The sequence below is a fragment of the Sylvia atricapilla genome, chromosome 14, assembly GCF_009819655.1.
Source record: "Sylvia atricapilla isolate bSylAtr1 chromosome 14, bSylAtr1.pri, whole genome shotgun sequence".
NCBI lineage: Eukaryota > Metazoa > Chordata > Aves > Passeriformes > Sylviidae > Sylvia > Sylvia atricapilla.
The window spans coordinates 18,703,265-18,728,427 of NC_089153.1; the positions used below are offsets into that span (position 1 = coordinate 18,703,265).

Consider the following 25,163-nt stretch of genomic DNA (forward strand, 5'->3'; position numbering starts at 1 on the left):
TGTGGTCTGAGAGTTCCCTGAGCACAGCAGCAGCGTTCAGCAGGGTGGGACAGCTCTTCCCACAGCCACAGTCCTGCTGGAGCCCCTTGGAAGGAAGCAAATGTCTGCAGGAGCTGTTTGAAGGGAGCAGTCACACAAAGGTAAATTGTTGGTGTAATTGTCAGGACGAGAATCTCTTTGTTGTCTCCAGTCGAGGCTGTGTGGAATACAGCACTAACTCCTGGAGAGGGCTCCCAAAGGTGGCAATCTAATTTTAACTCGTCTCTGGAAACAGGGGACCCAGTTCTGTCCTGGGGAGCAGGTTGTGTAACGCGTCTGAGCCTTCACCGACGAGATCACTGACACAAGGGGTGTTCAAAAGGGAAAAATAAGTTTGTCTGATGTTTCTCTGAAGGTTTTTATATGCTTCCACCACTTTATTCCACGGCAGACTTACAGCTGTGATGATCAAAACCTAGATGCATAAACTAGAGCACTCTCTCTCTCTCTCCCCAGGATCATTCCACAGATAATTTCCAATGGCTGTTCGGTAATCTCGGGTGGGCTGGTCCCTGTGGGACGCTGGTGCAGGGATCCAGGCAGGGAGAGCCCGGGCAGGGTGAAGCCTCTGCGCCGTGCTGCCTCCTTCGCCTGGGGCTTCCCCCTTTCCCCACAAAAAAACAAAAAAGCCCAAAGAGAGCCCGTGAATGACAGCGGCTCGGTGCGTCCGGCTGGGGCTGGGGCGGGTGACCAAAGCCCGAGGGAACCCCCGGCAGGAGCAGTGACCCGTCAGGACAGCGGGTCCCCGGCAGTGGCCTGCGCCAGCTGTGGGTGACAAGAGGCTCCATCGGGGTCACCTCCCGGGCGTGGCATCGCCGGGATGGCGCGGGAATGCCTGTCCCGTGCCTGTCCCGTGCCTGTCCCTGGCCTGTCCCGTGCCCGTCCCATGCCTGTCCCTGGCCTGTCCCGTGCCCGTCCCGTGCCTGTCCCTGGCCTGTCCCGTGCCTGTCCCGTGCCCGTCCCATGCCTGTCCCGTGCCTGTCCCTGGCCTGTCCCGTGCCCGTCCCGTGCCTGTCCCGTGCCTGTCCCGTGCCTGTCCCGTGCCCGTCCCGGGCCCGTCCCTGGCCTGTCCCTGGCCTGTCCCTGGCCTGTCCCGTGCCCGTCCCGTGCCTGTCCCGTGCCTGTCCCTGGCCTGTCCCGGGCCTGTCCCTGGCCTGTCCCGTGCCTGTCCCGGGCCTGTCCCGGGCCTGTCCCTGGCCTGTCCCTGGCCTGTCCCGTGCCTGTCCCGTGCCCGTCCCGTGCCCGTCCCTGGCCTGTCCCGTGCCCGTCCCGTGCCCGTCCCTGGCCTGTCCCTGGCCTGTCCCGTGCCCGTCCCGTGCCCGTCCCTGGCCTGTCCCTGGCCTGTCCCTGGCCTGTCCCGTGCCCGTCCCGTGCCTGTCCCGTGCCTGTCCCGTGCCCGTCCCTGGCCTGTCCCTGACCTGTCCCGTGCCTGTCCCTGACCTGTCCCGTGCCTGTCCCGTGCCTGTCCCGGGCCTGTCCCGTGCCGCCGGGGTGGGGACGAGCCCGGGCCCCGGGGACACCAGCATCGCCCCCAGCTCGGGGCTCTCCCTGCTCTGCTGTCACTCGTTTTTAGGAGGCGAATTCCTTTTGCAGCCCGTCCTCTGAGGCTCGCTGCCGGAGCAGCCCCGCGCTCCGTGACGTGGGAGTTAATTATAGCCCGTCCTGCGCCGGCAACCTTAAAGCACTCCTGTGATTTATTTAAACCCTGATAAATTATACATTTCTTCAGTAATTCATGTGAAAATTATTTGGAGTCAACTCAGCATCACATACCTCTGTGTGCTCTCCCGTGGCCAGAGTTCTGTCAGACAACACTTCCATCCACTCTCCCCTTTTGCTGCCTCCCGTGGCTCTGGGTCACCTGCGGGTCGCAGAGGAGTGAGGGGGCTCCTGGAACTCCTCCCATCTGCTGGAGTCGGCGCCCAAAGGGAGCGAACTCTGCCTTTAAACAGTCTGAGCTCTCACTGGCTTTGGGAGCAGACTGCACCTTCCCTGTGTCCACGCTTCCTGGGACATCCCTGGGCAAACCCTCCCGTCAGCATCCCCGGGTGTGAGGATGCTGCTCCTGGGCAGTGCAGGGCCAGGGCTGCTCACGGTGCTCTTCTGGCACCTTTGCTGGGCTGGGAACAAACACCTTTCACTGAGTTAGAGGGTGAGGCTTTGGGGACAGTCCAGCATGTCAGTGTTGTTCCTGTGTCTCCCCAGGATTGCCCTGACAAAGATACAGCTGTTTCACCTGTTGATTAGCAAAAAACATTATGGAGACCTACTGTTTCAGGGCATGAATGATTAATGTTTGTTCCTCATTAACTTCTTGTGGCCGAGTTCTGTTAGATGCATTTAGATGTATTTCTAGAATTAGGAGCAAATATAACAAGCTGCTGGCAGCTGAGTGTTCTGTTCCACCCCTGGAAAGCACTGCCCCATTGCTCCCATCCTCTCCGGCAGGAAGGGGAGACTTTGTTCTGATCAAGGACTGATGTGTCCTTTATTACAATTTTAATGTCAGTGAATGATACAAGTAACAAATTCTATAATTCATGTACATGAGTAAAGGATGCCCCTCCCAAGAGAGTGGCCTCCTGTTTTCCTGGGACCTCAAATCAAAATCTTGTTTCCTGAAAAATTCAAAACTAAGTAAATGAGCTTTCCACTTGCTGCTGGACAAGGCTGTTTGTTCTGCGCCCGCCCTCCAGCACAGCAAAGCTGCAGCACGGCTTTGGCACCTCCTGTGTTCTAATGTGGCCACAATGCTAATGGCAAAGGCTTTGGGGTTTGTTCTGGGATTACCACCCACCAACACCCTCTCAGCCCCTGGAGCCACCTGTGCCACTGCCCGAGGCCAAGGACATGCTCAAGGCTCTGCTGAGAGCCCCTGTGCAGCCAGCAAAGCTCTGCTTGGATTTTAATTATAGAAGAGGAGAGAAAGCACTGCTAATTTAATCTGAAGCAATGCACAGACCCCAGATGCTTCCCCTTCCCTCTCGTCAGGAGGAAGTTCAGCAATTGGCCCATACTCAGTCCCCCTGGAGCTCTCTCGGGTGGGTTTGTGTGGGGTGGCCCTCTCTGGATGGACCCACAGGTGCTCCCTGTCTGCAGAGGAAGCCAGTCCTTGCTGCGATGCCACCGCCAGCTGCGCTCTTTGAAACCATTTCCATCCCACCCACACCTGTATTGAAAACTTCCCAGAGCAGTGGTGGTCCTGCCCTGGTCCCTGCCTTTAACCCTCCAAGTTCTTCTGCAGAAATCCCTTTCAGGCCCCCGTGGCCCCTCACAGGGCACAGTCAGACCTCCAGCTGCTCTCCCTGAGCCCGCTGCTTCCAGACCTGCCGTGGAGCAGCTCCACAAAAGCGCCTGGGGGACACTCTGTGGACTCAGAGACCTCCTCAGTGCCAAACCCTTCCCTTTGGAAGCCCCACACTGCCTCGGGGACAGACACCTCCTGTAACTCTAGCAACTTTTTTTTGCTCTGTTAAGGTGGGTTCTTCAATCTCCTTAATGAATAAGAGAATCAGGCCAGGTAATTGATGCTTGGCCATTTAGCTGATGAATAATTAAGTGTCTGGGTAACCCGAGATATTTCCTCGATCAGATTGTGCAGTGGAACAACCATATCATGCGGGGTGCAGCATGCCTCTCGACTTGGGGCTGCTGGAAAGGGGCTGTGCAAGCTCAGGGCCTAGAGGAACCTTCCAGAGCCAGCTCCAGCCCTCTCCTCCACATGGACCAGGCACAAGCAGTGGGCCCACGGAACCTCCTGAAGTTCAGCAAAGCCTCGTGATGATCCCTTCCAACCCCCACCACCCCCAGTCTATGATTTTGATAACTGGCTGCATTTTAGCAACAGAAGTTGTTTTACCACATAAACCTTGACTCAGGTCTGGAAACAGGGTTTCTTTTCCAGATCTGCAGTGAAGACGAGCACAAGGGCACGACAAGAAGACCTGGCCAGACCTCAGGGTGAGCTGTGGAGGGGAGCAAAGCCTCCAGAGCAGGAGCACGAATTGTGGATTAAATAAGTCATGGTTTTACTTCAAACTTCCCATCAGACCTGTGTCAGCATGTGCAGCATATTTTGTAAACTAAATTGAGTTAATACAATGAAAGCAAGAGCCTATTTGCACCACTCTGTGATGAGCTTTGAATTAAAATCTAAATAAGAACAGAAAATTTTGATGTATTAGGAAAATGGATAACAACCCATGAACTGTGACAAAGGATAAAATAGCACATGCTTTTAATCCGACTTTTGCCTTCAGATTTCCAATGAGTCACCAGTAGTGTTTCATCAGGGTATGAGTTTGGGTTTTTTCTTCCAGAAATGCCATTAATTATTTATAGGTAGGTGAATGATCTCTGAAATCTATTGCAGTGACACCTTTGAGTCTGCAGACAGTTTCTGATGGCAAACCATCTGGGCTCCTTTAACTTGTTATTGTTTATCCTTTGCACTCCTCTCCCCTGGCTGTAAGGTGTAATGGCAGCAGACAGGGCCAGGAGCATCAATATTTTACGGCATTAATTAAAGGGAGCTCGGCAGCTGCAGTGCCCGGCCCGGGGGAGGGGCGGGTGGCCGGGAGGGTTGTCCCGGGGTGGGCTGTGTGTGACAGGGACCCTCCGAGGGCGGCGGCAGCCCCGAGCCCCGCGCTCCGTGACCTCGGCTGTGGCACTGAGCTGTCTGCAGCGGGACCGGCAGAAGGAGCCCCCGGCAGCTGCTCCTCGCTTGGGAGAGAACGAGGCAGCAGCAGAGAGACGGAAAAAGCTGCCGATCTTGGGCGAACACCCTCGGAGCCGGGGCCGGGGAGTCGGGCTTTGACGAGCGGGCGCTAATCGGGCCGAGCATCCTCCCTTCACATCGTCTTGTTTACTGGCGTTAACAGACAGCGCTAAACAAAGGGAGGGTTAAAACCAAAACAAAACAAAGGCTTGAAATTTATCCCTCTATTAATTACTTCCAGCAAGCAGGGCCGCCTTTAAAGCGGTGCCACTTCAGATAAAACTTTCATGCAGCTATTTAGGGCCTCTGAAATATAAATGATTTCCTTTAAATGTTTTATCATAAATCAGGGCAGGCAGCTTGGCCACAACGCGCCGGTTCCCCCCGGTGGGAGGGAGCTGCTATCCCGGCCCGGCCCCGGCCCATCGCCCCCGGCCCCGCGGCGGACCCCGGGCGGGACGGGACGGGACGGGACGGGACGGGACGGGAGCGAGGAGGGCCGGAGAGAGCGGACACCGGGGCGGGGCGGGACAGAGGGGCCGCGCTCCCATCCCGGCGCTCCCATCCCGGCGCTGTCCGCGGTGCTGCGCCTCCCGTCCCGTCCCGTCCCGTCCCGTCCCGTCCCGTCCCGTCCCGTCCCGTCCCGTCCCGTCCCGTCCCGTCCCGCCGCAGCCACTTCCCCGCACGGCCGGGCCGACCCGCGGGGACAGTCCCTTCCAGCCCAGCCCGGCCCTTGATTCTGCGAGCTCGGCTCGGTGCGTGCTTCCCAAAGGAACCCGTTTCACCACAGCAGGATCGCTTCTTACTCTGCCCACCATCAGAGTACGTTTGTCAGAAACCAGACAGCAGCTCCTTCAACTCTCGGTCCCTATTTGCCGAGGCTTATAAGTCTTGGAAACTTTAAGTATCGGAGTGGGTTTTAATTTTGCTTAAGATCTTCGAATTTTGCAAAACATTTACATCTCTGTTCCCTCAAAGTGCAGTAATGTTTGAAGATGCGCGAAGATCGGGAGAGCAAAAACGAAAGGGCTGCTCAGTGGCCGAACAGTAGCAGAACAATGCCGACTTCAGACCGGCTCTCGCGGGTGTGGGTGTGTGGGCACGGCCCCTCCGCTCCGAACGGCCGCCCGCGGGTTTTGCCCACGGGGAAACGGCCGCTCCTCCGCTCTTCCCGCGGCTCCCGCCGGCCGAGGGAGGAGCGGGATCCCGGCGGGACTCGCTCCCGGTCCCACGCGGTCACCGGACACCCGCGACGGCGCCGGGCCCCGAGCGGGGCGGAGGGTCCCGGGGGTCCCGGGGGTCCCGGCCCGCGGTGCCCGCATCACGCGTGCGCGGCCCGTGCGGGCGGGCAGCGTGTAAGATGAGTGCGGCGGCGGAGCGGGGGCGGGCGCCGGGGGAGCTCTGCCATCCAACACCGCGGGCTCGGGCAGTGCCGAGGGCAGACGCAGCCCCGCGCCCAGGCCCGGGGCAGCCCGCCCGCGGGCCGCGCAGGGATGATGGCCATGGACGCCAAGCAGCCCTTCGCCGTGCCCGCCGCCCTCCAGGAGCACAAGTTCCCCGGCCTGCACGCCGGCGCCGAGGCGATGCGCAGAGTTTGCCTCCCGGCCCCGCAGGTACGTGGACGCGGCGCAGTTACCGCTCTGAGGCACATTTTCTGACAGGCACCGGGTTAATGTTTTTTTCATGTCGGCGGCACCATCGCGCGTCGCGGCTCCGCGCTCCCCCCCCCCCGCGCCCGCCCCTGATCCGCGCGATGCGGAGCGGGGCCGCTGTCTTCCTATTAATTTTTATGACCTGAGCTCCGGGGAGGACCCGCGGTGCCGGGGCCGGTTTTTCAGGCGGAGATGACAGAATTCCCCACTGACCTCGCTATGCGTGCTCTCGCTCGCAGCTGCAGGGCAATATATTTGGGAGCTTCGATGAGAGCCTGCTGGCCCGCGCCGAGGCGCTGGCGGCCGCGGACATCGCCCCCCACGCCAAGGGCCACCACCTGCACCCCCACTTCAAGCCGGACGCCGCCTTCCACGCCATGAGCGGCGTCCCGTGCGCCGCGGCCGCCCTCCCGCACCCCGCGGCCCTCGCCGCGCACCCGCACCCGCTGCCGCACCCCGCGCTGGACGGCGGCGACCTGCTGGAGCACCTGTCGCCCTCTCTGGCCGTGGCGGGGCTGGCCGAGCCCCCCGCGCTGCCCGCGCCGCTGCCGCCGCCGCCGCTGCCCGCCGCCGCCGCGGGGCCGCTGCCCGTGCCCGGGGGCGCCCCGGGGGCCGCCGCGGACCCGCGGGAGCTGGAGGCCTTCGCCGAGCGGTTCAAGCAGCGGCGGGTGCGGCTGGGGGTGACCCAGGCCGACGTGGGGGCGGCGCTGGCGGCGCTGAAGCTGCCGGGCGTGGGCTCGCTCAGCCAGAGCACGATCTGCCGCTTCGAGTCGCTGACGCTGTCGCACAACAACATGACGGCGCTGCGGCCGGTGCTCCAGGCCTGGCTGGAGGGCGCCGAGGCCGCCCGGCGCGCCCGCCCCGCCGGCCCCGAGCCGCCGGCGGGCACCGAGCGCAAACGCCGGCGGACCTCGATCGCCGCGCCCGAGCGGCGCTCGCTGGAGGCGTATTTCGCGCTGCAGCCTCGGCCCTCGGCCGAGAAGATCGCGGCCATCGCCGAGAAGCTGGACCTCAAGAAGAACGTGGTGCGAGTCTGGTTCTGCAACCAGCGCCAGAAGCAGAAGCGCATGAAGTACTCGGCGGTGCACTGACGGCCCCGCAGACCCCGGCACGGCACGGCACGGGACAGGACGGGCTCCCCTGAGCTCCCCCCGCCCCGCCGGGCCATCCCGGGAGCGAAGGCCGGCGGGGTGAGGAGCCGGGGCGCGGAGCCGAGGAGCGAAGCGGCGCGGAGGGAATTCCGCGGGTCCCCGAGCTCCGCTGGCGGCGGGCGCGGCCTCCGGGGCACGCCCTGGGCACAGCCGCTCCCGCCGCGCCCCTGTGCCCCGCCCGAACCGCCGCGGAGACCGAGCCCCGAGCCCCTCTCCCTAATAAAACTTTATTTTTCAACCCGCCGGGACGTGTCGTTCCTCGCCGCAGCGCCGACGGGAATACCCGAAATAACCCGCAGGAGCAATCGCACCCTCAATAAACGCCCCTCGGCCGGGCCACGGCCCGGGACACGGCACCGCCTCTCCCCGCGCTGCCGCCGGCCCCGGGGGAACCGAAACATCCCCCAGCACAGCCCACGGCGGGCTCCTTCCTCAACCTGTTCAGGAGGGGAAAGGGCTTTCGTTTGCGAGTCCCAGAAGCACCTTAACGATTAAAGATTAATGTTAGAAGCGTGAGCCTCCTCTGGATATTCCACTTTAGCATTTCAATGAGTGACAAACATCGAACTTGAGAACTGGGTCTCATTCTCCTCCCCCGTCAGGAAACGATCTCACGAATCCACCTTTTCCTCTCGGATAACGCTTTCTCGCACCCCGTTTTCCCAATCATCCTCAATGATTTTTCCCCCAATCAAATGTCCTTTAACAAAAAATGCCCTTATGCCATTACATCATATGGTGGGCTCTGAAAATTTAGAGTAAGGGCGGCGCACTATTAATCGCTTCCACAGTATGAGAAAGGCAACTCCGACGGCATCTTCTCCCGCAGCCGCGGACTCCGGGGCCGTGTTTTTACAGGTAAGAAGTGCTTTTGTCTGTTCCCTCGTCTCCGTGTGCCCCCGGAGCTGCCCCTGGGCTGAGGAGCGGCCCCGCGGCCGTCGGGGGCTGCAGGAGCGGGCACGGCCGCCCTGGGCCGGGGGTCGCCGGCGGGAGCGGGGCCGGGAGCGTTTCCTGGCACGGGAATGGAGATCCAGCCCATTCTGGATCCCAGGCTGTGCCGCTGCCGCGGGGCACCGCAGCCTCTCATCTTTTGTGTCCCTGCAGAAACAACCGCTGGCGCTGCTCTCGGACGGGATCAGGGTCCTGCCCGGGCCGGGTCAAAGCCAGTGTGAGCCTCGCCGAGCCCCGGTCCCGGCCGGCGGCGCAGAACACCCTCACGGCTCGGCGGCCGCCGCCTCTGTCCCTGCACAGCTCCAGGAGGGACACCGCACCGAGCTGGTTCCCACAACGGCAAAGGGATCGCCGCTGTTTTACCTGGGGCTCTCCTGGTGTTACCTAGCTTTGTGGGCTTGTGACGTTTCCGCCTTTGTCCCTTTGCACAGCTCTGGAGAGAGACTTAAAGACGTAAAACAAATACTAAACGAACTTTCCCAAACCCGCGGCCACCGTCCCACAGAGCAGCTCCTGTGAGCTCCTCCTCACCTCCAACACGTTCACCAGGGAGGCAGGATGGAGCCACCGCCTGGAATTCCGGGTTTGTGAGAAGCTGCCAGCAGGTCACAGCCCCCTCCCGCCCACTCCCCCTGCCTCATCCGTGTCTCCAGGTGTCTGGGGATCAGGACTCACAATTCTCTTGGAGGGCTGCTGCTCCTTGTCCTGGGCAAGGTGAGTCTGTGGGACCCACCCTGGGACACTTGATTCTTCAAAACACACCCCCGTGCACAAACCCATCTCCCACAGGTAAAATGAAAAATGCAGGTGAAATTCGCTGAGAAGGGGAATTCCCTTTCAGTGACCGCCCAGATAAAGGGGAAAGGGAAACCTGCTGAACTAGGAAATGCTCAGTACATGTGTGAGAGACTCAGCAGGCAAACCCCCTGCCTACGGTTTCTGAACCACCAACAATTGATTTATTATTTTTTCCCCACTCCATGCTTGTTCCTTAATATCCTGCTCTCAGTCTCCCGGGACCTGTGCACAGGAGATGAAAGCACAGAAAACCAAACAAGCCATTGGCGCTGCTCACTCAATTGATTTTTACACAAAATTTGCCTTCATGCACAAAGGATGGAAAAATGATCCCATTAATAATGAATAACAAAAACAAATGCAGGGAGGAAATCAATAGCAGCACATCTGATAACACAAGGAGGCCGAGGGAGCTCCTAGATGTACAAAAGCATGTGTGAGGAGGACGGGGGAGAGAGGAGAGAGGGCTCTGGAGCTTGGGGGGTTTGGAGCAAGGCTGCAGGTGCTGTGGTGCAGGTGGGAATAGCTGAAGGCCTGGCAGGAGTGTGTGTGTGTTCCTCTGTGTGTGTGTTCCTCTGTGTGTGTGTGCACAGGTGTGCACGTGTGAGTGGGGGCACACACAGGCACCTTCTGGTGGAGCTGAGCCGTGAGCTCTGGGTTCCCTCGGTCAGGACAGGGCAGGAGGTTTAGGGATGGGGATTCTGAGCAGGCAACAAGAGGGGATCCCTCAGCTGGAACAGGATTGCGTTTCTGGAGCAACTTCAGATGGGATGGAGCTTGAGAGGGAGCTGGGGCTGGCTCCGAGAGGACACCAGCAGGATGGTTTGGCCAAGTTCTGATGCTGTCAACAGGCTGAAATTCCTCAACACCCAAAATAACTTATCTAGAGACATAAGGAAATACTTAGGAAAAATTTTAACAATCCTTTCAATGCTGAACTTTTCAAAGAGAGATTTTGTGCTTTTTCCCAGTAGTTTCTTTAGCAGGGTTCGGGGGGCGGGGTGGGGGCAATGAAAGAACCTGAAATATTTTGGACAGAGCAAATGTTTTCCTTGTCAGTGATACTGGGGTGGGAAAAGTTGTTTGCTTCCTCCTTTAGTGAGGAAACTTAAAATATTGTAAATCTGAGGTCAGCCCAGGCAAAAGCCACTGGAGGAGTGGTGCGGCAGGGACACATGCAGCCCTGTCCCCTGCCAACGGGGCATGTGTGCCAGTCATGTAGGATTAGGAGCTCCTTGTTGCAGTCAGGCTGGACGCCACGTGCAGGCACATTAACATGGAAAACACATTAGCCCCCGCCGAGGAAACCTGAGCAAATTGGCCACGAGATGCGGCATCCTGGGATTTCACACCGATGCCATTGCGGAGACAGGACAGCAGAGCAGAGCTGAGGCCTGAGGACAGGGCTGCTCCAGTCCACCACAGTGCGGGCAGCCCGAGGAGCTCCGGACAGCAGCAGCCCTCTGGAAGGGCCCGGATCCGTCCCCGGCGCAGCCCCTGCCCGCTGCCGGGCCCCTCCCGCCGTGCTGCGGGCCCGGGAGAGCACGTCCGCCCAAAGCCTCATGAAATATTAACCCCAGAGCCGGGGCGGCGCTGGTCTCTCGGGGAAGGAGGCACATTTGCAGCACTCCGAGGATGATCTCCTTTCCCTCACGCCCTGTCGCGCAGCGCCAGCACAACCCAGCCCGTGTCGTGCGGGGAGGGGACACGGAGCCTGCCGGGTGTCCCCTCAGCTGACCCCGCCGCCGCTCCCGACGGGGGAACGGCGCTGTGGGGCCGCTCGGGGCGGTTCTGGGCCGGTCACCGCCGGGCCGGTCACCACTGTGCCGGTCACCACTGTGCCGCTCGGTCACCGGCGTGCCGCTCGGTCACCGGCGTGCCGGTCACTGCCGGGCCGGTCACCGCCGTGCCGGTCACTGCCGGGCCGGTCACCGCCGTGCCGGTCACCACTGTGCCGCTCGGTCACCGCCGTGCCGGTCACCGCTGTGCCGGTCACCGCCGTGCCGGTCACCGCCGGGCCGGTCACCGCCGGGCCGGTCACCGCTGTGGCGCTCGGTCACCGCTGTGCCGGACCGTGAGCGTCGCCAGCTCCGGGGACGAAGCTCGGGCAGCCCGGAGGAGAAGCCCGCGGCAGAACGGGCTGGAGGAGGGCACTCGAGGGGACCAGAAGTCGTGGTCAGGAGCTGGAGAAGAGCCTCGCATGAGAAGAACACGGCATCTCCAAGCCGTGGGAAACCCTCGCCTGCTCCGGCCGGGAGCCCCAGCCGCGGGACCGAGCTGCTCGGCTCCGGCTCTCAGCCCTTCCCGGAGCCCATCCCGTTCCCCGTTTCCCGTCCCGTAGCCCGTTCCCTGTCCCGGAGCCCTCCCCGGGCTGGCGCGGGGGTGGCGCGGCCGCGGCAGCGGCGCGGAGAAAACGGGAGAGCGGCAGCACCTAGGCACATCAATATTTCATAAAATGCCAGCAGCAACCAAGGGAGAGAGGGACCTGGAACAGAACAGAATATCACACAGCTTTTTAGTGGTCTTTTTCTATTAGTGTCAGCTCTGTGGCTGGTTTCAGACAGGAGAACTTTCTCGGGATGCTCTCAGAATTTCAAGGTGTGGCCGAGCGCCCTCCAGGGCCGGGCCTGCTCCCGGCTCTGCGGTGGCTGATGTAGTCAGGGCTCCGATGCTTTCAGAAAGACTCGCAGGCCAGCGGCGCTGTCCCTTCTGGCCAAGGAGGTGCAAGAGGTAACCTGCTGCAGACACCGGGCTGAGCTCTGTTTTGCTGGGCTCTTTCCATCACCTCCAACCAGCTCATTTGGGCAACCCCCTGCTCTGACTGACTCAGGGCACCTTCCAGATCTCCCACCCATCCGCTGCTCTTACCAAGGCTGAGCCTGCAGCCCCTTTCCCCAAGTAGGGGGGATCTGCAGGCCCCATAGGCAGAGACAAAAATGGGATGTTTTCATGTCAATGCAGGAAAGACCAGGGAGCTCCGTGCCCCGTGCCTGCAGCACACCGTGCTGTGCCGTGCCCACAGACAGGGAGGTGCCCCGTTAAATTTCAGTGTTAAATTTCAGTATTTCAATCATGCCCAGACCCACTGGCCCCACACAAGGCCCAGATGATGCCTCCATGGCCTCAGAAGGGGTCAGCCCAGCTGCAAGGGCGAGCAGGGCACAGCAGCCACGGCCCCCACGGTGCCCATGGTTGGAGGGGATGAGCACAGGGGTTTCATCCCCACCTGCAGCAGAGAGCTGAGAGGGGCTGGGGAAGTGGGAGCACCTCGGTGCCAGCACAGCCTCCCCCACTGCTGCCCCCAGCACGGGATCTGGGGCTGTCCCTGGCAGATGCTGGCACCGCAGCAGCCCACAGGCCCTGCAGACAGCCCAGGGCAAAATTTTTAATTTGTCATCATACTTCAACCTGAAATGTGAAAAAAATTAAAAAAGAATGGCAGGATGTCGTTGTCTCCAAGACGACACAACCCCACGGCTGCTGCAGCTCCACCGGCAGGGGCCAGTCCCAGCACTGGGAGCCCAGAGCTGCTCAAGGGCTGCCACACTGTGCCAGAGGGAACCCTGGTGCTGAAATCAGCTCGTGGCACAGAGCTGCAAGGAGGATGAAAAGGAACGTGGGAAGGTTTGAGAAGGAACATCCACACTGTGGGGTTTCAGGACTCTTTCCCATATGCTCGGCAGAGAAGTCAGACTTCTGTGTCACAAACACAGAGGGTTTTTAAAAAACTACAGAGATCCAAATATTTGAAAAGGTTCCCAGTTTAAAACCTCCCTGGGAACATTTTCTGGAGCAACAGCAGCAGCAATGACAGCAGCACAGCAGCTCTGTGCTGGTATCTGGCAGAGCATGGCCAGCAGCTTTCCAGCCAGGGAACAGCAGGTGTGGGGAGGATTGGCAGGAGGGACGGGGGAACCAAGGCTGCAGTGGGGGTCCCAGCTACAGACTCCTCTGGGGAACTGCCTGGACACCCAGTGTACCCACAGCCATTCCATTTGCAGAATTCCATCAGCAGATCCACTGGCTCTGCAGTGGGTGCGGGTTTGGGATTCCCTGGAGGGATTTCCCCAGGCTCCAGTGCTTGCCACAGCCCCGTTCCCCAAGGAACATGGCCAACAACACCCTCCCAGCTCCAGGAGCAGTGCCACGGCTTCCAGAGGGCATTAACAACCTGCTGGTCAGTGCCCTCACACCTGCACCCCCAGAGCCCACTGGGAGTCAGGATGGGTGTCCAGGCAAACAGCAAATTGAGCCACTGGAATTCCTGGTTTCAGTGAAATCCAGGGAAGTGCATATCAATCACAGTAAATTGCACTGCTGCCAAGAGCCACGTCCTGCAGCACACGGAGCTGCCAGCAGATTCGTCAAAATGACTCGTGTTTTGCAGCTCACCATTAACTCCTGAAGGAGCTGCAGCCTGAGAATTCCTGACTGGAACGTTTTGAGAACACAAAGGTGAGGGGGCTGGGGTACAGAAGCAGTGCCAGCCCCCCCGAACCTGGGAGAGGGCCCTGCAGCTGCTCCCGCCTGCTAGCTTGACATCAATAAAACATGGAGACAACCCTGGAACGGGAGATAAAAAGAGGATGAAAGATGCGTGGAAGACAGGCAGCCCCACCGCGTGCGGAGGATTTGAGCACTCGTGGGCAACAGCGGTTTTAATCTCTGCCATGAGAAAGTGTTGGTGCGGTGGCTGCGGTGGGGACAGGGCGGCAGGGACACCCAGTGACTCCATCTCCTGCCCCTGGCAGGGCAGAGCAGGCGCTGTGCCCCTCACCCTGTCACACTGCGGTCCCCTGACCTGCTGCCAGCCCGGGCACGGGGCAGGACACGGCGGGATGGAGCAGGACACGGCGGGATGGAGCAGGACATGTAGGGATGGAGCAGGACATGCCGGGATGGAGCAGGACACGGCGGGATGGAGCAGGACACACCGGGATGGAGCAGGACATGGCGGGATGGAGCAGGACACGCTGGGATGGGACAGGACACGCCGGGATGGAGCAGGACACAGGCTCCCGGGAGTCCCAGCACCCGCTGACCTGTCCCAGGTCCTCAAAGGGGCAGCTACTTCAAGCAAAACACATGAATAAAGACCCCAGCAGAGCAGTCGAACTGTGTAGAAGTGTCCGTGGCTCAGCAGCGCCAAAAGGCCCCCCAGAAATTCCTTATTTTCTTTGTCTAAGAAAGACAGATCTTTTTATTGAGAGTTGGAGAGGAATGGGAAATGTGGGATGACAAAACCAGTTAGAAGATGGAAAGGCCTGATGGCCAGTGAGGCTCTGGTGCCCTCCCGCCACAGGAGGGACAGGGGGGACATTGTGCTGTCCCGGGGACACCGTGTCCCTGCTCTCCGCCATTCGGCCGCTCCTCGCAGCGGGCGCCGCAGCTGCCGGCAGCGTTTGATGTCCCGCCCGTTCCAAACTCTGAGCTCCCGGGGTGGCAGCGGTCACCGCGGAGCTCACCCCGAACTCCGGGGCTGTCCTAGTGTCGCTGCCCAGCCGGGGCCGCCCAGTGTCCCCCGGAGCAGCCGCTGTCCCCGTGCCCGGGGTGTCGGTCATGGGCACCCGGGACAGGGCGGGCGCAGCCCGGCGGTGCTTCCCCCGTTCTTCCTCCCGTTCCCCCGGTGCCCGATTCCCCGCATCGCCCGGAGTCTCGGGACCCCCCGGATCCCCGGATCCTCCAGAGCGCCCCGGATACCCCAGATCCCGGGATACCCCGGATCCCCCAAAGTGCCCCGGATCCTCGGATCCCCCGGATTCCCGGGACCCTCCGCCGGATACCCGCATCCCCAGAATCCCCTGGATTCCCGGGATCCCCCCGGAGTCCCCGCATGCCCAGAATCCCCCGGATTCCCGGGATCCCCCCGGATACCCGCATCCCCAGAATCCCCTGGATTCCCGGGATCCCCCCGGATACCCCGAATCCCCAGAATCCCCAGAGTCCCCGGGATCCCCCTGGATATCCCGCATGCCCAGAATCCCCCGGATTCCCGGGATCCCCCCGGATACCCGCATCCCCAGAATCCCCAGAGTCCCCGGGATCCCCCCGGATACCCGCATCCCCAGAATCCCCCGGATTCCCGGGATCCCCCCGGATACCCCGCATGCCCAGAATCCCCCGGATTCCCGGGATCCCCCCGGATACCCGCATCCCCAGAATCCCCCGGACCCCCTGCGCGCACAGCGCCCTCTAGCGGCCCCGGGCTCGCCGCTCGGGGATCGTTAATTGGCTCCGTGACGTCACGAGGCGGGGCATTCCCTGTGTGGTTTGGGGTGGGCGCCCATCGCCGGCTGCGGGCGGTGATTGGCTCATGTGGTCCCGACCGCTAATTGGATGCCGCTCCTCCCCTTCCCCTCACGGCGTGAGCCACTTCCGGTTCCCTCCCCGGGTCGCGCCTCACGTGACCCCAGGCGCGAGAGGCGCGGGCCGCCCGTGCTCAGCCAATCGCAGCGCGCCCGGCTCCCCCCAGTCAAAGGCGGCGGGCGCGGCGGCCAATGGCGGGGCGGGCTTGTCTTCGCGCGCGCTGACGGACGGGAGTGGCGGCCAATGGGGTGCGGCGGGGCCCGCGAGGGGCGGGGCGGGTGCGCGCGACGGTGGCGGCCATGGCGGAGCGGGGCGGCGGCGGCGGCGACGGGGAGGCGGCGGCGGGCGAGCGCTTCGGCACCGACCTCCGGTACGGCGGGCCGAGGCCGGGCCGGGGCCGGGCTGCCGGGAGAGCTGGGGCGGGGCCGGGTGGGGCGGGGCGGGGCAGCTGGGCCGGCGGGAGCTCTCCGACGTCCATTCTTGGCCCCGCGTGCGGCGGGACGGGCCCTGTTCCCGCTCACCGGGCCAGGGCCCCTCTCGGGCGTGGGACCGGGCGCCGGGAGGTCCCTTCGGAGTGCGGATAGACCCTGCCGTCACTCACCGTCTCCTAACCTTCAATTTTTTCGAGTCTGAGCCCTTATGCGACCATTGTATTGCACTGCCCTCAGCGGTGGGTAAAATTGTCCCCCCACAGCCGCAGAGGAGCTTCTCCTGGTGCTGAAGGCGAAGGTCTTTCTGAGAGGCCGTGCGGAGGGCCGGGTGGCTCAGCGCGGGGGCAGCGGCGCTCGGGCAGGGCCCTGCCCCGGGTCCCACCTACGAGGGACGCGGGAGCTGCTGGCAGTCCCCGGTGCTGCAGAACCGACAGCACCGGGCACGACCGGCTGGAGAGGCTCGGGCCGGACCTGCAGGCAGGAGTCAGAGCACCGGGTCGTGCTCAGCGGGCTTTGGTACATAAAGAAGGATGCGCTTCCCAGTGGCCGCATACCCCATCCCAGCTCTGGTTATCCATTTTCACGAGAAGGTCGTTGACCACTAATAACGTTGAACTGTGAAGCGGAAAAACACCTTGAAATAGTTGCACGCTTGACATTACCCGCTCAAACACGACGTGTTTTGCACACCCCGTTGGTGTTTGTTGGGTTTTTCCCTTGTCACAGCTGGTTTCCCTACCTGGCAGCAGCAGGTGGCAGTGACCCGTGTTCCCCGTGTCCCTCTCTCTCCGCAGGATGGCTCAGCAGCAGGCGCTGCGGTTCCGCGGCCCCGCGCCCCCTCCCAGCGCCGTGCTGCGGGGCCCCCCGCCCCTCCTGCGGCCGCCCCCGCCCTTCGGCATGATGCGGGGCCCTCCTCCGCCGCCCCGGCCCCCCTTCGGCAGACCCCCCTTCGACCCCAGCATGCCCCCGATGCCGCCGCCGGGGGGGATCCCCCCGCCCATGGGGCCTCCACACCTACAGGTAAGGAATTCCCTGGTGTTGGTTACCTGGGATTCAGGGAGTTGTAGTTAAGTTTGGACACGTGCAAGTGTCTGGTTGTGGGTCCCTCAGTTCCAGGAAGGACCAGCGTATCCAGAGAAGGGCAGTAAAGCTGGTCTGGAGAGAGTCTGGAGCACAGGTCTGCTGAGAGCAGCTGAGGGATCTCGTAGGGTTCAGTCTGGACAAAAGGAGGCTCAGGGTGGTGCTGGAGTCTCCATCCTGTAGGTGTACAGGGAATGACGGGATGTGGCACTCAGTGCTCTGGGCTGGGTGACAGGGTGGGGATTGGACATAGGTTGGATCGATGGTATGGGAGGTCTTTTCCAATGTGATTGACTCTGTGATTGTGTGGAAATAGTATGAGAATGGACGTTGAAATGGGTGAAGGAAACAGCGAGGCAAGAGGAGAACACAGAGCTCAGGTGTGGTGTTACACACCACTGCATACCTGTGGTGTGCAAATACAGCTTCTGCTCAGCTCCTCCACTGCTAAATTGATTGATGGTTTTAGGTCTTTTCTTTGTTTTTCTGAGGCCTGAACAGTTTGCAAGGGACAGCACCTTTGTGAATGAGAAATGAATGGCTTGTTCTAATTGCCTTGAGCTGTTATTTAGTTGCTTTGTGGGGGTGCCTTCCCATTAGGGCAGTGTAAGTGCCCTGTGGGCAGGGTGAGGAGCTGAATGGTACCACAGGCTGTAAATAGTGGATTAAATCCGCTATTTGTAATTACAGTTTGAAGAACCAACCAGAGTTACTTTGGATCCCAGGGCTGGCTGTGGGTGTCTCCGTGATTTCTGTGTTTGATTTCCATCCAGGGAGTGCTGCTGCTCCCAGCTGTCACACTGGCTGTGAGCTCTGCAGCTCCTCAGCAGCACCGTGCCTGTGTGTCTCAGGCTGTGCTGCCTCTGTGCTGTGCCCCACGCTGAGGCTGGGCTTTGCCCCCTGCCCAGTGCCCAGCCAGCTGTGATGGGGAAGGGCCCATCAGAATCGGGTCAGAATAGAGGAGCTCTGCTCAGGGCAGGGCTCAGGCTGTGCTGGGACCCTGGCTGCACACCTGACATGGACTGCCCATGTGACTGTACTTCTGCACTGGGGAAAGCAGCTGTAGCAGGTGGAAAGTGGGCTTCTCACTGGATTCTTTGTGCAGGTTGTAAGAGCAAGAAAGAGGAAGCTCCCGGTGTAGCAGGTGCAAGAGCTGCCAGGGAGGAGCAAGGGAGGAAAGGCAGGCTGCAGTTGAGTTGAGGGCTTTTGTTGTTTGTGCAGAATCCCATCCATGCACTCTTGGCTTCCTTTTTTAGTAGTATTTAATGCAAATAATCATTACTAGTTCGGTATGTGGATTTAAAGAGCAGTTTAAAATACCACTCTTAGAGCAGAAATTTGGATCTCAGTGCAGCTCTCAACAGAAGCCAAGTTCATGGCAGCTGCCAGGGGTACAGCTGCAGCTGTGGGTGCAGAGCCCACGTGTGCAACTTGTCACTGAGCCACCCCCTCCCTGTGGCATGGGGTGTCCGGGGCTGTCCCAGCCTCGCTGGGGTGATGGTGGCACTCGGGGCTGGCACTCAGTCACAGCTAGGGTGATGGGGACAAGTAGGGCTCTTGTGGGTGTTTGCAGAGTAAGCTAAAGAATTTGGTGGGTTTTGTCAACTGTTTTTACAGGGAAGTGTTCAATGTACTTGTTGCATGTAGGGAATTTCAAACAGTCCAAGTAAACAAGTGAAATGAAAGAACTGAATGTACTTTGAGTGTTCAGGCTTTTAGGTAAATGTATGCAGGACAGGTCAGGATTTCTTATCATGCAGTAATGAACATGTAATTTCATCTTATTTTTTATTTTAATTGGCATTAGTTAGAATTTTAGTTAGTGGGAAATTTAGGAGTGTAATGGATTTTAATTAAGCCCACCGCTCATCTGTGCTGACAAACTGGATGCTTACTTGAAGTTTAGGATTTTTTAACATTTCTTTCCCGGCAGGGTCATTGGGTTTCTGGGGTGTTTGGTTCACAGATGGGGATGTCTGAACAGCAGCTATTTGGGAACAGCTCTTCCATTCTTTCTCTTCCTTGCATTGAGGTATTTTCTCCTTTTCAGGAGAGGACTTTTGGACTTTCCTTTGACCACACTTCTGTTCATGCCACCTTCTTCAGGTGCCTTGATGTTTTCATCTCAGAAGTGAAGTGTTGGCTTCAACTGTTCTGCCACGGGTGGGGGGTTGGCAGGAGGCACATTCCCTGAACTGGGAGTGCTGGATTGTTAGAGAAGCTTCCAAGCCTGGCACAGCTGTCCTTACTGCTGCTGTAGTGTCTGTTGGTTCTCTAAGAAAGGAAAACTGCTTGAAATGATATTGTTGTTATCGTTATCATCATTATTGTTATTATATGCCTTTAGAGACCACCATTTATGCCTCCTCCCATGGGTAGCATGCCACCACCTCCTGGTATGATGTTCCCTCCAGGAATGCCGCCGGTCTCTGCGCCGGGAACACCAGCAATGCCCCCAGCCGAGGAGATCTGGGTAGAGAACAAAACTCCGGATGGGAAGGTGAGCTGGGTGCCCGCCGGGAGGCCTGGGCACGGGGCAGGCAGCGGGAGTTCCCTGCAGGGAGCTGTGCTGTGACCCTGGCCCCTCTCTGCTGCAGGTGTATTTCTACAACGCGCGGACGCGGGAGTCGGCGTGGACGAAGCCGGACGGGGTCAAGGTCATCCAGCAGTCAGAGCTGACGCCCATGCTGGCCGCCCAGGCCCAGGCCGTGGGGGCCTCCACCCCCACCACCAGCAGCCCTGCGTCTGCAGCGTCTCCATCCACCTCCTCCAGCACACAGTCCTCCACCACCTCCACCACCACCACGGCCACCTCCGTGTCCCAGACCAACTCCAGTGAGTACTGGGGCACGTGGGGGGGTGCTGCATGGGGAACTGCTGCAGCAAAGCCTGGGTGTTCAGGACAAAGTTGTTCCAGCATGGAGCGTGAATTTAAAGTACAGTGTTTAGTCCGGAAGAACCTTGCATGCCGACTTTTTTTCTCCCCAGTCTCAAAAGAATTCTTCAGGTCTTTGTGTATTTTTCTTCTGCTGTTATCACATCATCTCAGAGCTATTACACATCTATTTCCTTTTGACTACAGATAGAGCTAAATTGTTTTTGAAAACGTTTCACAAGAAACGTTGATCTAAGGTAGGAGTTTAGCTGTAGCAGTTTCCTCATTTTCTCCATGGCATCTGTTTCTGTAGGTCCGGTCTCAGAGCTGCTGGTCCGTGAGCACTGGTTGATTACAGAATAGAGTTTCTTTGTTGTATTACTTTTATTAGCATTATTCTTCTGCCTAAGCCTTCTCAGATCCTATTTTGTAGAGTTCCACAAAGAGGAAAAGTAAAGGGTCTATTTTTGTTCATTTATGACTTCTGAATGGTAGTCTGGAGATTACTGCTTCTTCCATGGACTGAGCCTTTGCTTGTAGGAGTTCTCCAACTAAGGAAAGGGGACTGAATTTATGAGCATGCCCATAAATGCATGGCTGTGCACACAGCAGCATGGTTTGCACTGTGCTTTGGCACGTGTGTGCTGCCCAGTGCCTCAGTGCATGTCCACAGAGGTGTGTGCTGGGTGCTGTGGGTCTGTCTGCTGTGAGTGTGCCAACAGCAGACAGTGAGCCAGGTCAGTCCCCTGCCCAGAGCCAGGTGTGCAGGGGGAGGAGCAGCTCAGAGAGCATCCTGTCTTGCATGAAGGGCCACAGACAGACAGCAGTGGTGCTGAGCAGGAATCTGGCACTGGGACAGTGGGCGTTGTAGCTGCACTGGCTCAGATGTGTGTACTGAGCCAGGCCACAGAGTGTGCAGCAGGGGGACTGTTCCAGCTCCTGCTCCGGGGTAGAGTTGCATTCTCTGGAATTCATCTTTTTCCTCTAACAGATGAGACAAGTCAAGCCTTAACTCACCATTTAACCTGAACTTCAGAATGTCTGTGTGAAAGGCAGTCAAATTTAGGTAACCATCCAATTCTGCTTTCATTAAGGCTGGAGGGAGGACATGTCATTAGAGCAGCAAGGAACTTTTATTGCTCAAAGCATTTCAGGGCTTTTGTTTAATTTGAAGGGAGCTCATATGGTGTTAATTCACTGTGTTGAGCTATGGTCTGCTCTGATTGTTGTGCTGAGTAACAAGCAAGTGGGAGGTAAGTGTTAGCTCCTGACAGTGTCAGGCTGGGGAGACCTTGTGTGCTTTGGGACCAGCACTTTATGCACCTTCTCTGAACTTGAATTTCCTAATGTTGAATGCTGACAATCTGTTCCACTTCTACTTGTTCTATCTGCTAAACTTTGTCTTTGCTTTTAAGAAATGTTACTGTTGGTGTCTGTGCCTAGGTGATGAAATTTTATAATTTAAAATACTTCTATAACTCTTAGACTTGGCCTGTAAAAAAACCCTGGAGACTTCTGGCTGAGCTTCATTCTTGCCTTGTACTGATTTGACTTAGGTCTTACAAATCACATACTGACTGTCTGCTCTGTTTCCCTAAATGTTAGGCACTGCTGAGAACTTTTACTCTTTCTGAAACGCTTATCGAAATATCAGAAATCTTTATTTAAATATGCTAATACTGGTATGTTGTTTGGAATGTTTCTGGTAGTAATAGAAAATGCAGTGTGCCCATTAGAATATGGCTGTAAATTGGTGTAGTTTCTTTATTTTTTTTGTTTTTCCCTTCTCCTCTGCACCAAATCTTACAGAGTGAGTTTGCAAGTTTGAGCAGACTTGTCTCAAGTTCCTGTTGGCCTGTGCTGTGAGACTGTTTGCTCCCAATTAAAACAATTTGAAATTGAAACCAGTCATGCTGCAAGGATTATACAACTGAATGCCAGTTATGTGTTTTCCTGCTGGGAGGCACTGAAGACCAAAAAAATTCTTGCAGCTCTTGAGGAAAAGTATTTTCCTTTTCCTTGCTTATTTACGCATTTTTATTGACATTTTCCTGTTCTAGGGGCACAGCCCAGCATAGTTTAAGGCAGACTGCTGTCATGCATGTGCTGCTGCTGTTAAAAGCAGAACCTGTGTTCATGTAACACAAGGACAGCCTGTTGCCATTGGAAACTTGCTGTAATGCTCCCTTTCTGTTTCTCTGAACAGAACAGAACCTCATTTCAGCCTGTGCTTGTCCTTTGATACAGCCCTGCTACTGCTGTAGAGACATGTTAGGTGTAAAGAATGGGACAAATCGAATTTGGAAATTGACTTTCTTTGTGAATATTTAATGTTCCAGAGAAGGCAAAGTATTTTTTGTCCAGGAGCGTCCTCCTGCTGGTTATATCTGAGCATACCTGCTACGTACGGGGAAACAGAGCGCCAGTATGTTTGCAGCAGTATATTGCAGTGTCTAAGATACAAGGTGTTCTTTGTGTTTTTTTATCAGCACCTACCACACAAGACCAGACCCCGAGTTCGGGTGTTTCAGTTGCCACACCATCAGTCAGTGTTTCAACCTCTGCTCCTTCTGCTACACCTGTGCAGACTGTACCCCAGCCAGTCCCACAGACATTGCCTCCTGCAGTTCCTCATGCAGTACCTCAACCAACTGCAGCAATTCCTGCTTTTCCACCAGTAATGGTACCTCCATTTCGTGTCCCCCTTCCTGGCATGCCTATTCCACTTCCAGGTAAATTGGCAAACTGTAATTGTCTTGTCTGCTACATGTCCATGTTGTCAGTTGTTTGCACTCATGTGTCCACTGTGTACAGAACTTGCCTGGATCCTCTCCTCAGAGTATCTCTGAAAGAATTCAGGGTTAGCAGACAGACTTTTTAATTAACAAAGAACATATATTTTTTGGACTTCTAGTTCCTTGCTATACTTGGCAGAAAACAGCTGCGTTTGAACATGTATTGTTTAACTGAGAATATTGAGCACTCTATTTTACTAATTGCGATATTGCTTTAATTTTTTTCTACTTACTTGATTTAGACCTTAAGTCTTGTGCATAAATATTCACTGGGGTGTGGATGAGCAGGAAGAATTACCATGGAAATCATGATCCCAGTGAGATCAGGTGTTCCCAGTTCTCATAGGCTGCAGCCACTGCTGCAGGTAGGATGCTGAGTGTTGAGGTGTGACCTGAGTACTATAATGAGGCATTTAGGGTGCCAGGGTGTTGTTATTCACAGGCTTTAGGTTTAAAGAACATAGAGAAGGGATTTTAGATGGCAGCACCCTTCTTCTGGATATATCATGGTTTCTTAATTTTTAATGAAATGTTTAGATACCTGAGGAAGGAATTTTAGGCTGGCAAAATGTTGGACTCTCTGCCTGTAGTTGTTGCAGAGCACCTCCCAGGAGATCACTAATGACACTCAGCACTTACGCACCACGTTTCATTTGCATGGAATCCGTTGAGTTCCTGTTCTGATACAAAATTGATGTGTTACAGTGTACAGTGGCAGTGCACATACACCAGGAACTAATGATTTTGTGTTACAGGGGGAGGGTGGAGAGGGCAGTTGTATGGGATCCCAGTTAGTTTCAGATTTAAAAAGACAAAGAAGCAGCTCTGAGCAGCATTTTTGTGTTTCTGACTGTGCAAGCTGAGTGACTTCCCTGCTGTCCTCCTAATGCAGCCACCAGTGGATGTGGAGGGAGGCCTTCACCTCCCCTCTCAATTGGATGGATGAAAAGTAACCCTTCAGAACACTCCTTTGATCAGAGAAAAAACCCTGAAAGCAATTGAAGTGCAGACTGGAGGAGAGTACCAGCTTTTAGCTGCCTCTGCTTTTAGAATAGTCTAAAATAACTGGGCAAAGCTACTTTAATCTGTATTGGCCTGGAAAGGAAATTGCAGTGTAGTACACCTTGGTTTAAACCAGGAAACAAATACTGTTCTGAACGTGGTATTCCAGGCTGAACAACAAATGAATAAAGGGTAGGAGAAGGAAGTCTGTTTATTGGTGAGGTTTGGAAGAATAATAAAAACAGTCAAGTCTTAAAGGTGATGAGCTGAATGCTCTGAACTGCCATTTCTAACCTTGCCAGCAGGGGACCAGCGTGGAGTGAAGGCTCCTTACACACTGTGAGGGATATAACCTCTGCAAGTGTGACCTGGTGGGTGAAATGGGATGGTCAGAACAGTGAAGAGTGCCAGTGGAAATGGAGATCCTGGGGGTATGCCGAGGTTGGGCTTTATTGTGAGCTCTCAATTAAAAAGTTTTGGGAGTAGTACAGTACAGGAGCAAAGACAGTGTAGGAACATCAATCTCCTGAAACTCATTTTTGAAAATTAGTTTTTTCAGAACTTCCTTGGTTAGAAGTGTTGGCTCTGACCAGTTCTCCTGTGAGCTGGGCTGCAAGATGGAGCCCATAGCATGTAGGAAGGACACCTGGCAGCAAAGTGCTGCTTCCAGCAGTGGGTCTGAATTGTCAGTTTGCTTAGTTTACAGAGTGAAATCTGTCAGCTTCTTTCAGCTAATTCTGAGTAGAGTTGGTTGTGATGGTTTCTAACCACTGTAAAAGAAAAGGAAAGCTGTAAAATATTTTACATTAACAAGAAACAGAAGTCTAATTACTTCAAGACAGTATCAGGTGAAGTCAGAAGATTTTATGAAGGTTGGTCTGTAGATGTTTGGGGCTTCAGCACCAGGTATGATATCAACCAGAGGATTTGAAGTTACAGGGACAGACCTAAACAATACCACTGTCAAGTGATTTCACAGTTAATCTCTGTGTTAAACTGTATTAAGAAGGAGTAATGGAAGAGTTCGTTAGTGATATCTCATAATCTCAGATCTTAAAAAGTAAGTCTGCTTTCTCTCAATTCCTATGTTTTAAGTCAGTTTTATGTTTGGGAATGACCTTGGCAGCAGAAACAGCTTGGGTGTTTGCTCAGTCTAACCTGTGCTGCAGCATCCCTAACTCCAGCGATCCCCAGATAGTGTTATTTGTACTGACTCACGTTGGAGACATGCTGTAACTTCCTTAACAAAACGAATTTTCAGATCCATTGTCAAGTACATAACATGACCACCCTTCCAGTTTAGACAAACACTTCAATCAGTGCTGTTTGAGTTGATGTTTTTATGTCTCAATTCAATACTTTTATA

The 25,163-nt window shown here is 56.8% G+C and overlaps 2 protein-coding genes across 2 annotated transcripts in view; both read left to right on the top strand.

Moving 5' to 3' along the window:
- Nucleotides 1–10: 10 nt before the first annotated feature.
- On the top strand, nucleotides 11–7,802 carry POU4F3 (POU class 4 homeobox 3). The gene is made up of 3 exons (XM_066329459.1): nucleotides 11–140; nucleotides 5,735–6,369; nucleotides 6,648–7,802. Exons 2-3 carry the CDS (start codon nucleotides 6,250–6,252, stop codon nucleotides 7,497–7,499), a joined length of 972 nt encoding a protein of 323 aa, XP_066185556.1. The 5' UTR covers nucleotides 11–140; nucleotides 5,735–6,249; the 3' UTR covers nucleotides 7,500–7,802.
- Nucleotides 7,803–15,903: 8,101 nt separating this feature from the next.
- The window catches only part of TCERG1 (transcription elongation regulator 1), a 30,020-nt gene continuing 20,760 nt past the window's right edge, over nucleotides 15,904–25,163 (top strand). The window contains 5 exon segments of the mRNA XM_066329460.1: nucleotides 15,904–15,984; nucleotides 16,840–17,065; nucleotides 19,473–19,625; nucleotides 19,723–19,960; nucleotides 22,490–22,732. Coding sequence (XP_066185557.1) covers nucleotides 15,914–15,984; nucleotides 16,840–17,065; nucleotides 19,473–19,625; nucleotides 19,723–19,960; nucleotides 22,490–22,732 — 931 coding nt within the window. The 5' untranslated portion in view covers nucleotides 15,904–15,913.

Coding starts and splice junctions, on each gene's coding strand:
- POU4F3 (XM_066329459.1), top strand. CDS start 6,250: ATGATGGCCATGGACGCCAAGCAGCCCTTCGCCGTGCCCGCCGCCCTC. Junction 6,370..6,647: donor TTTGCCTCCCGGCCCCGCAG/GTACGTGGACGC, acceptor TCTCGCTCGCAG/CTGCAGGGCAATATATTTGG.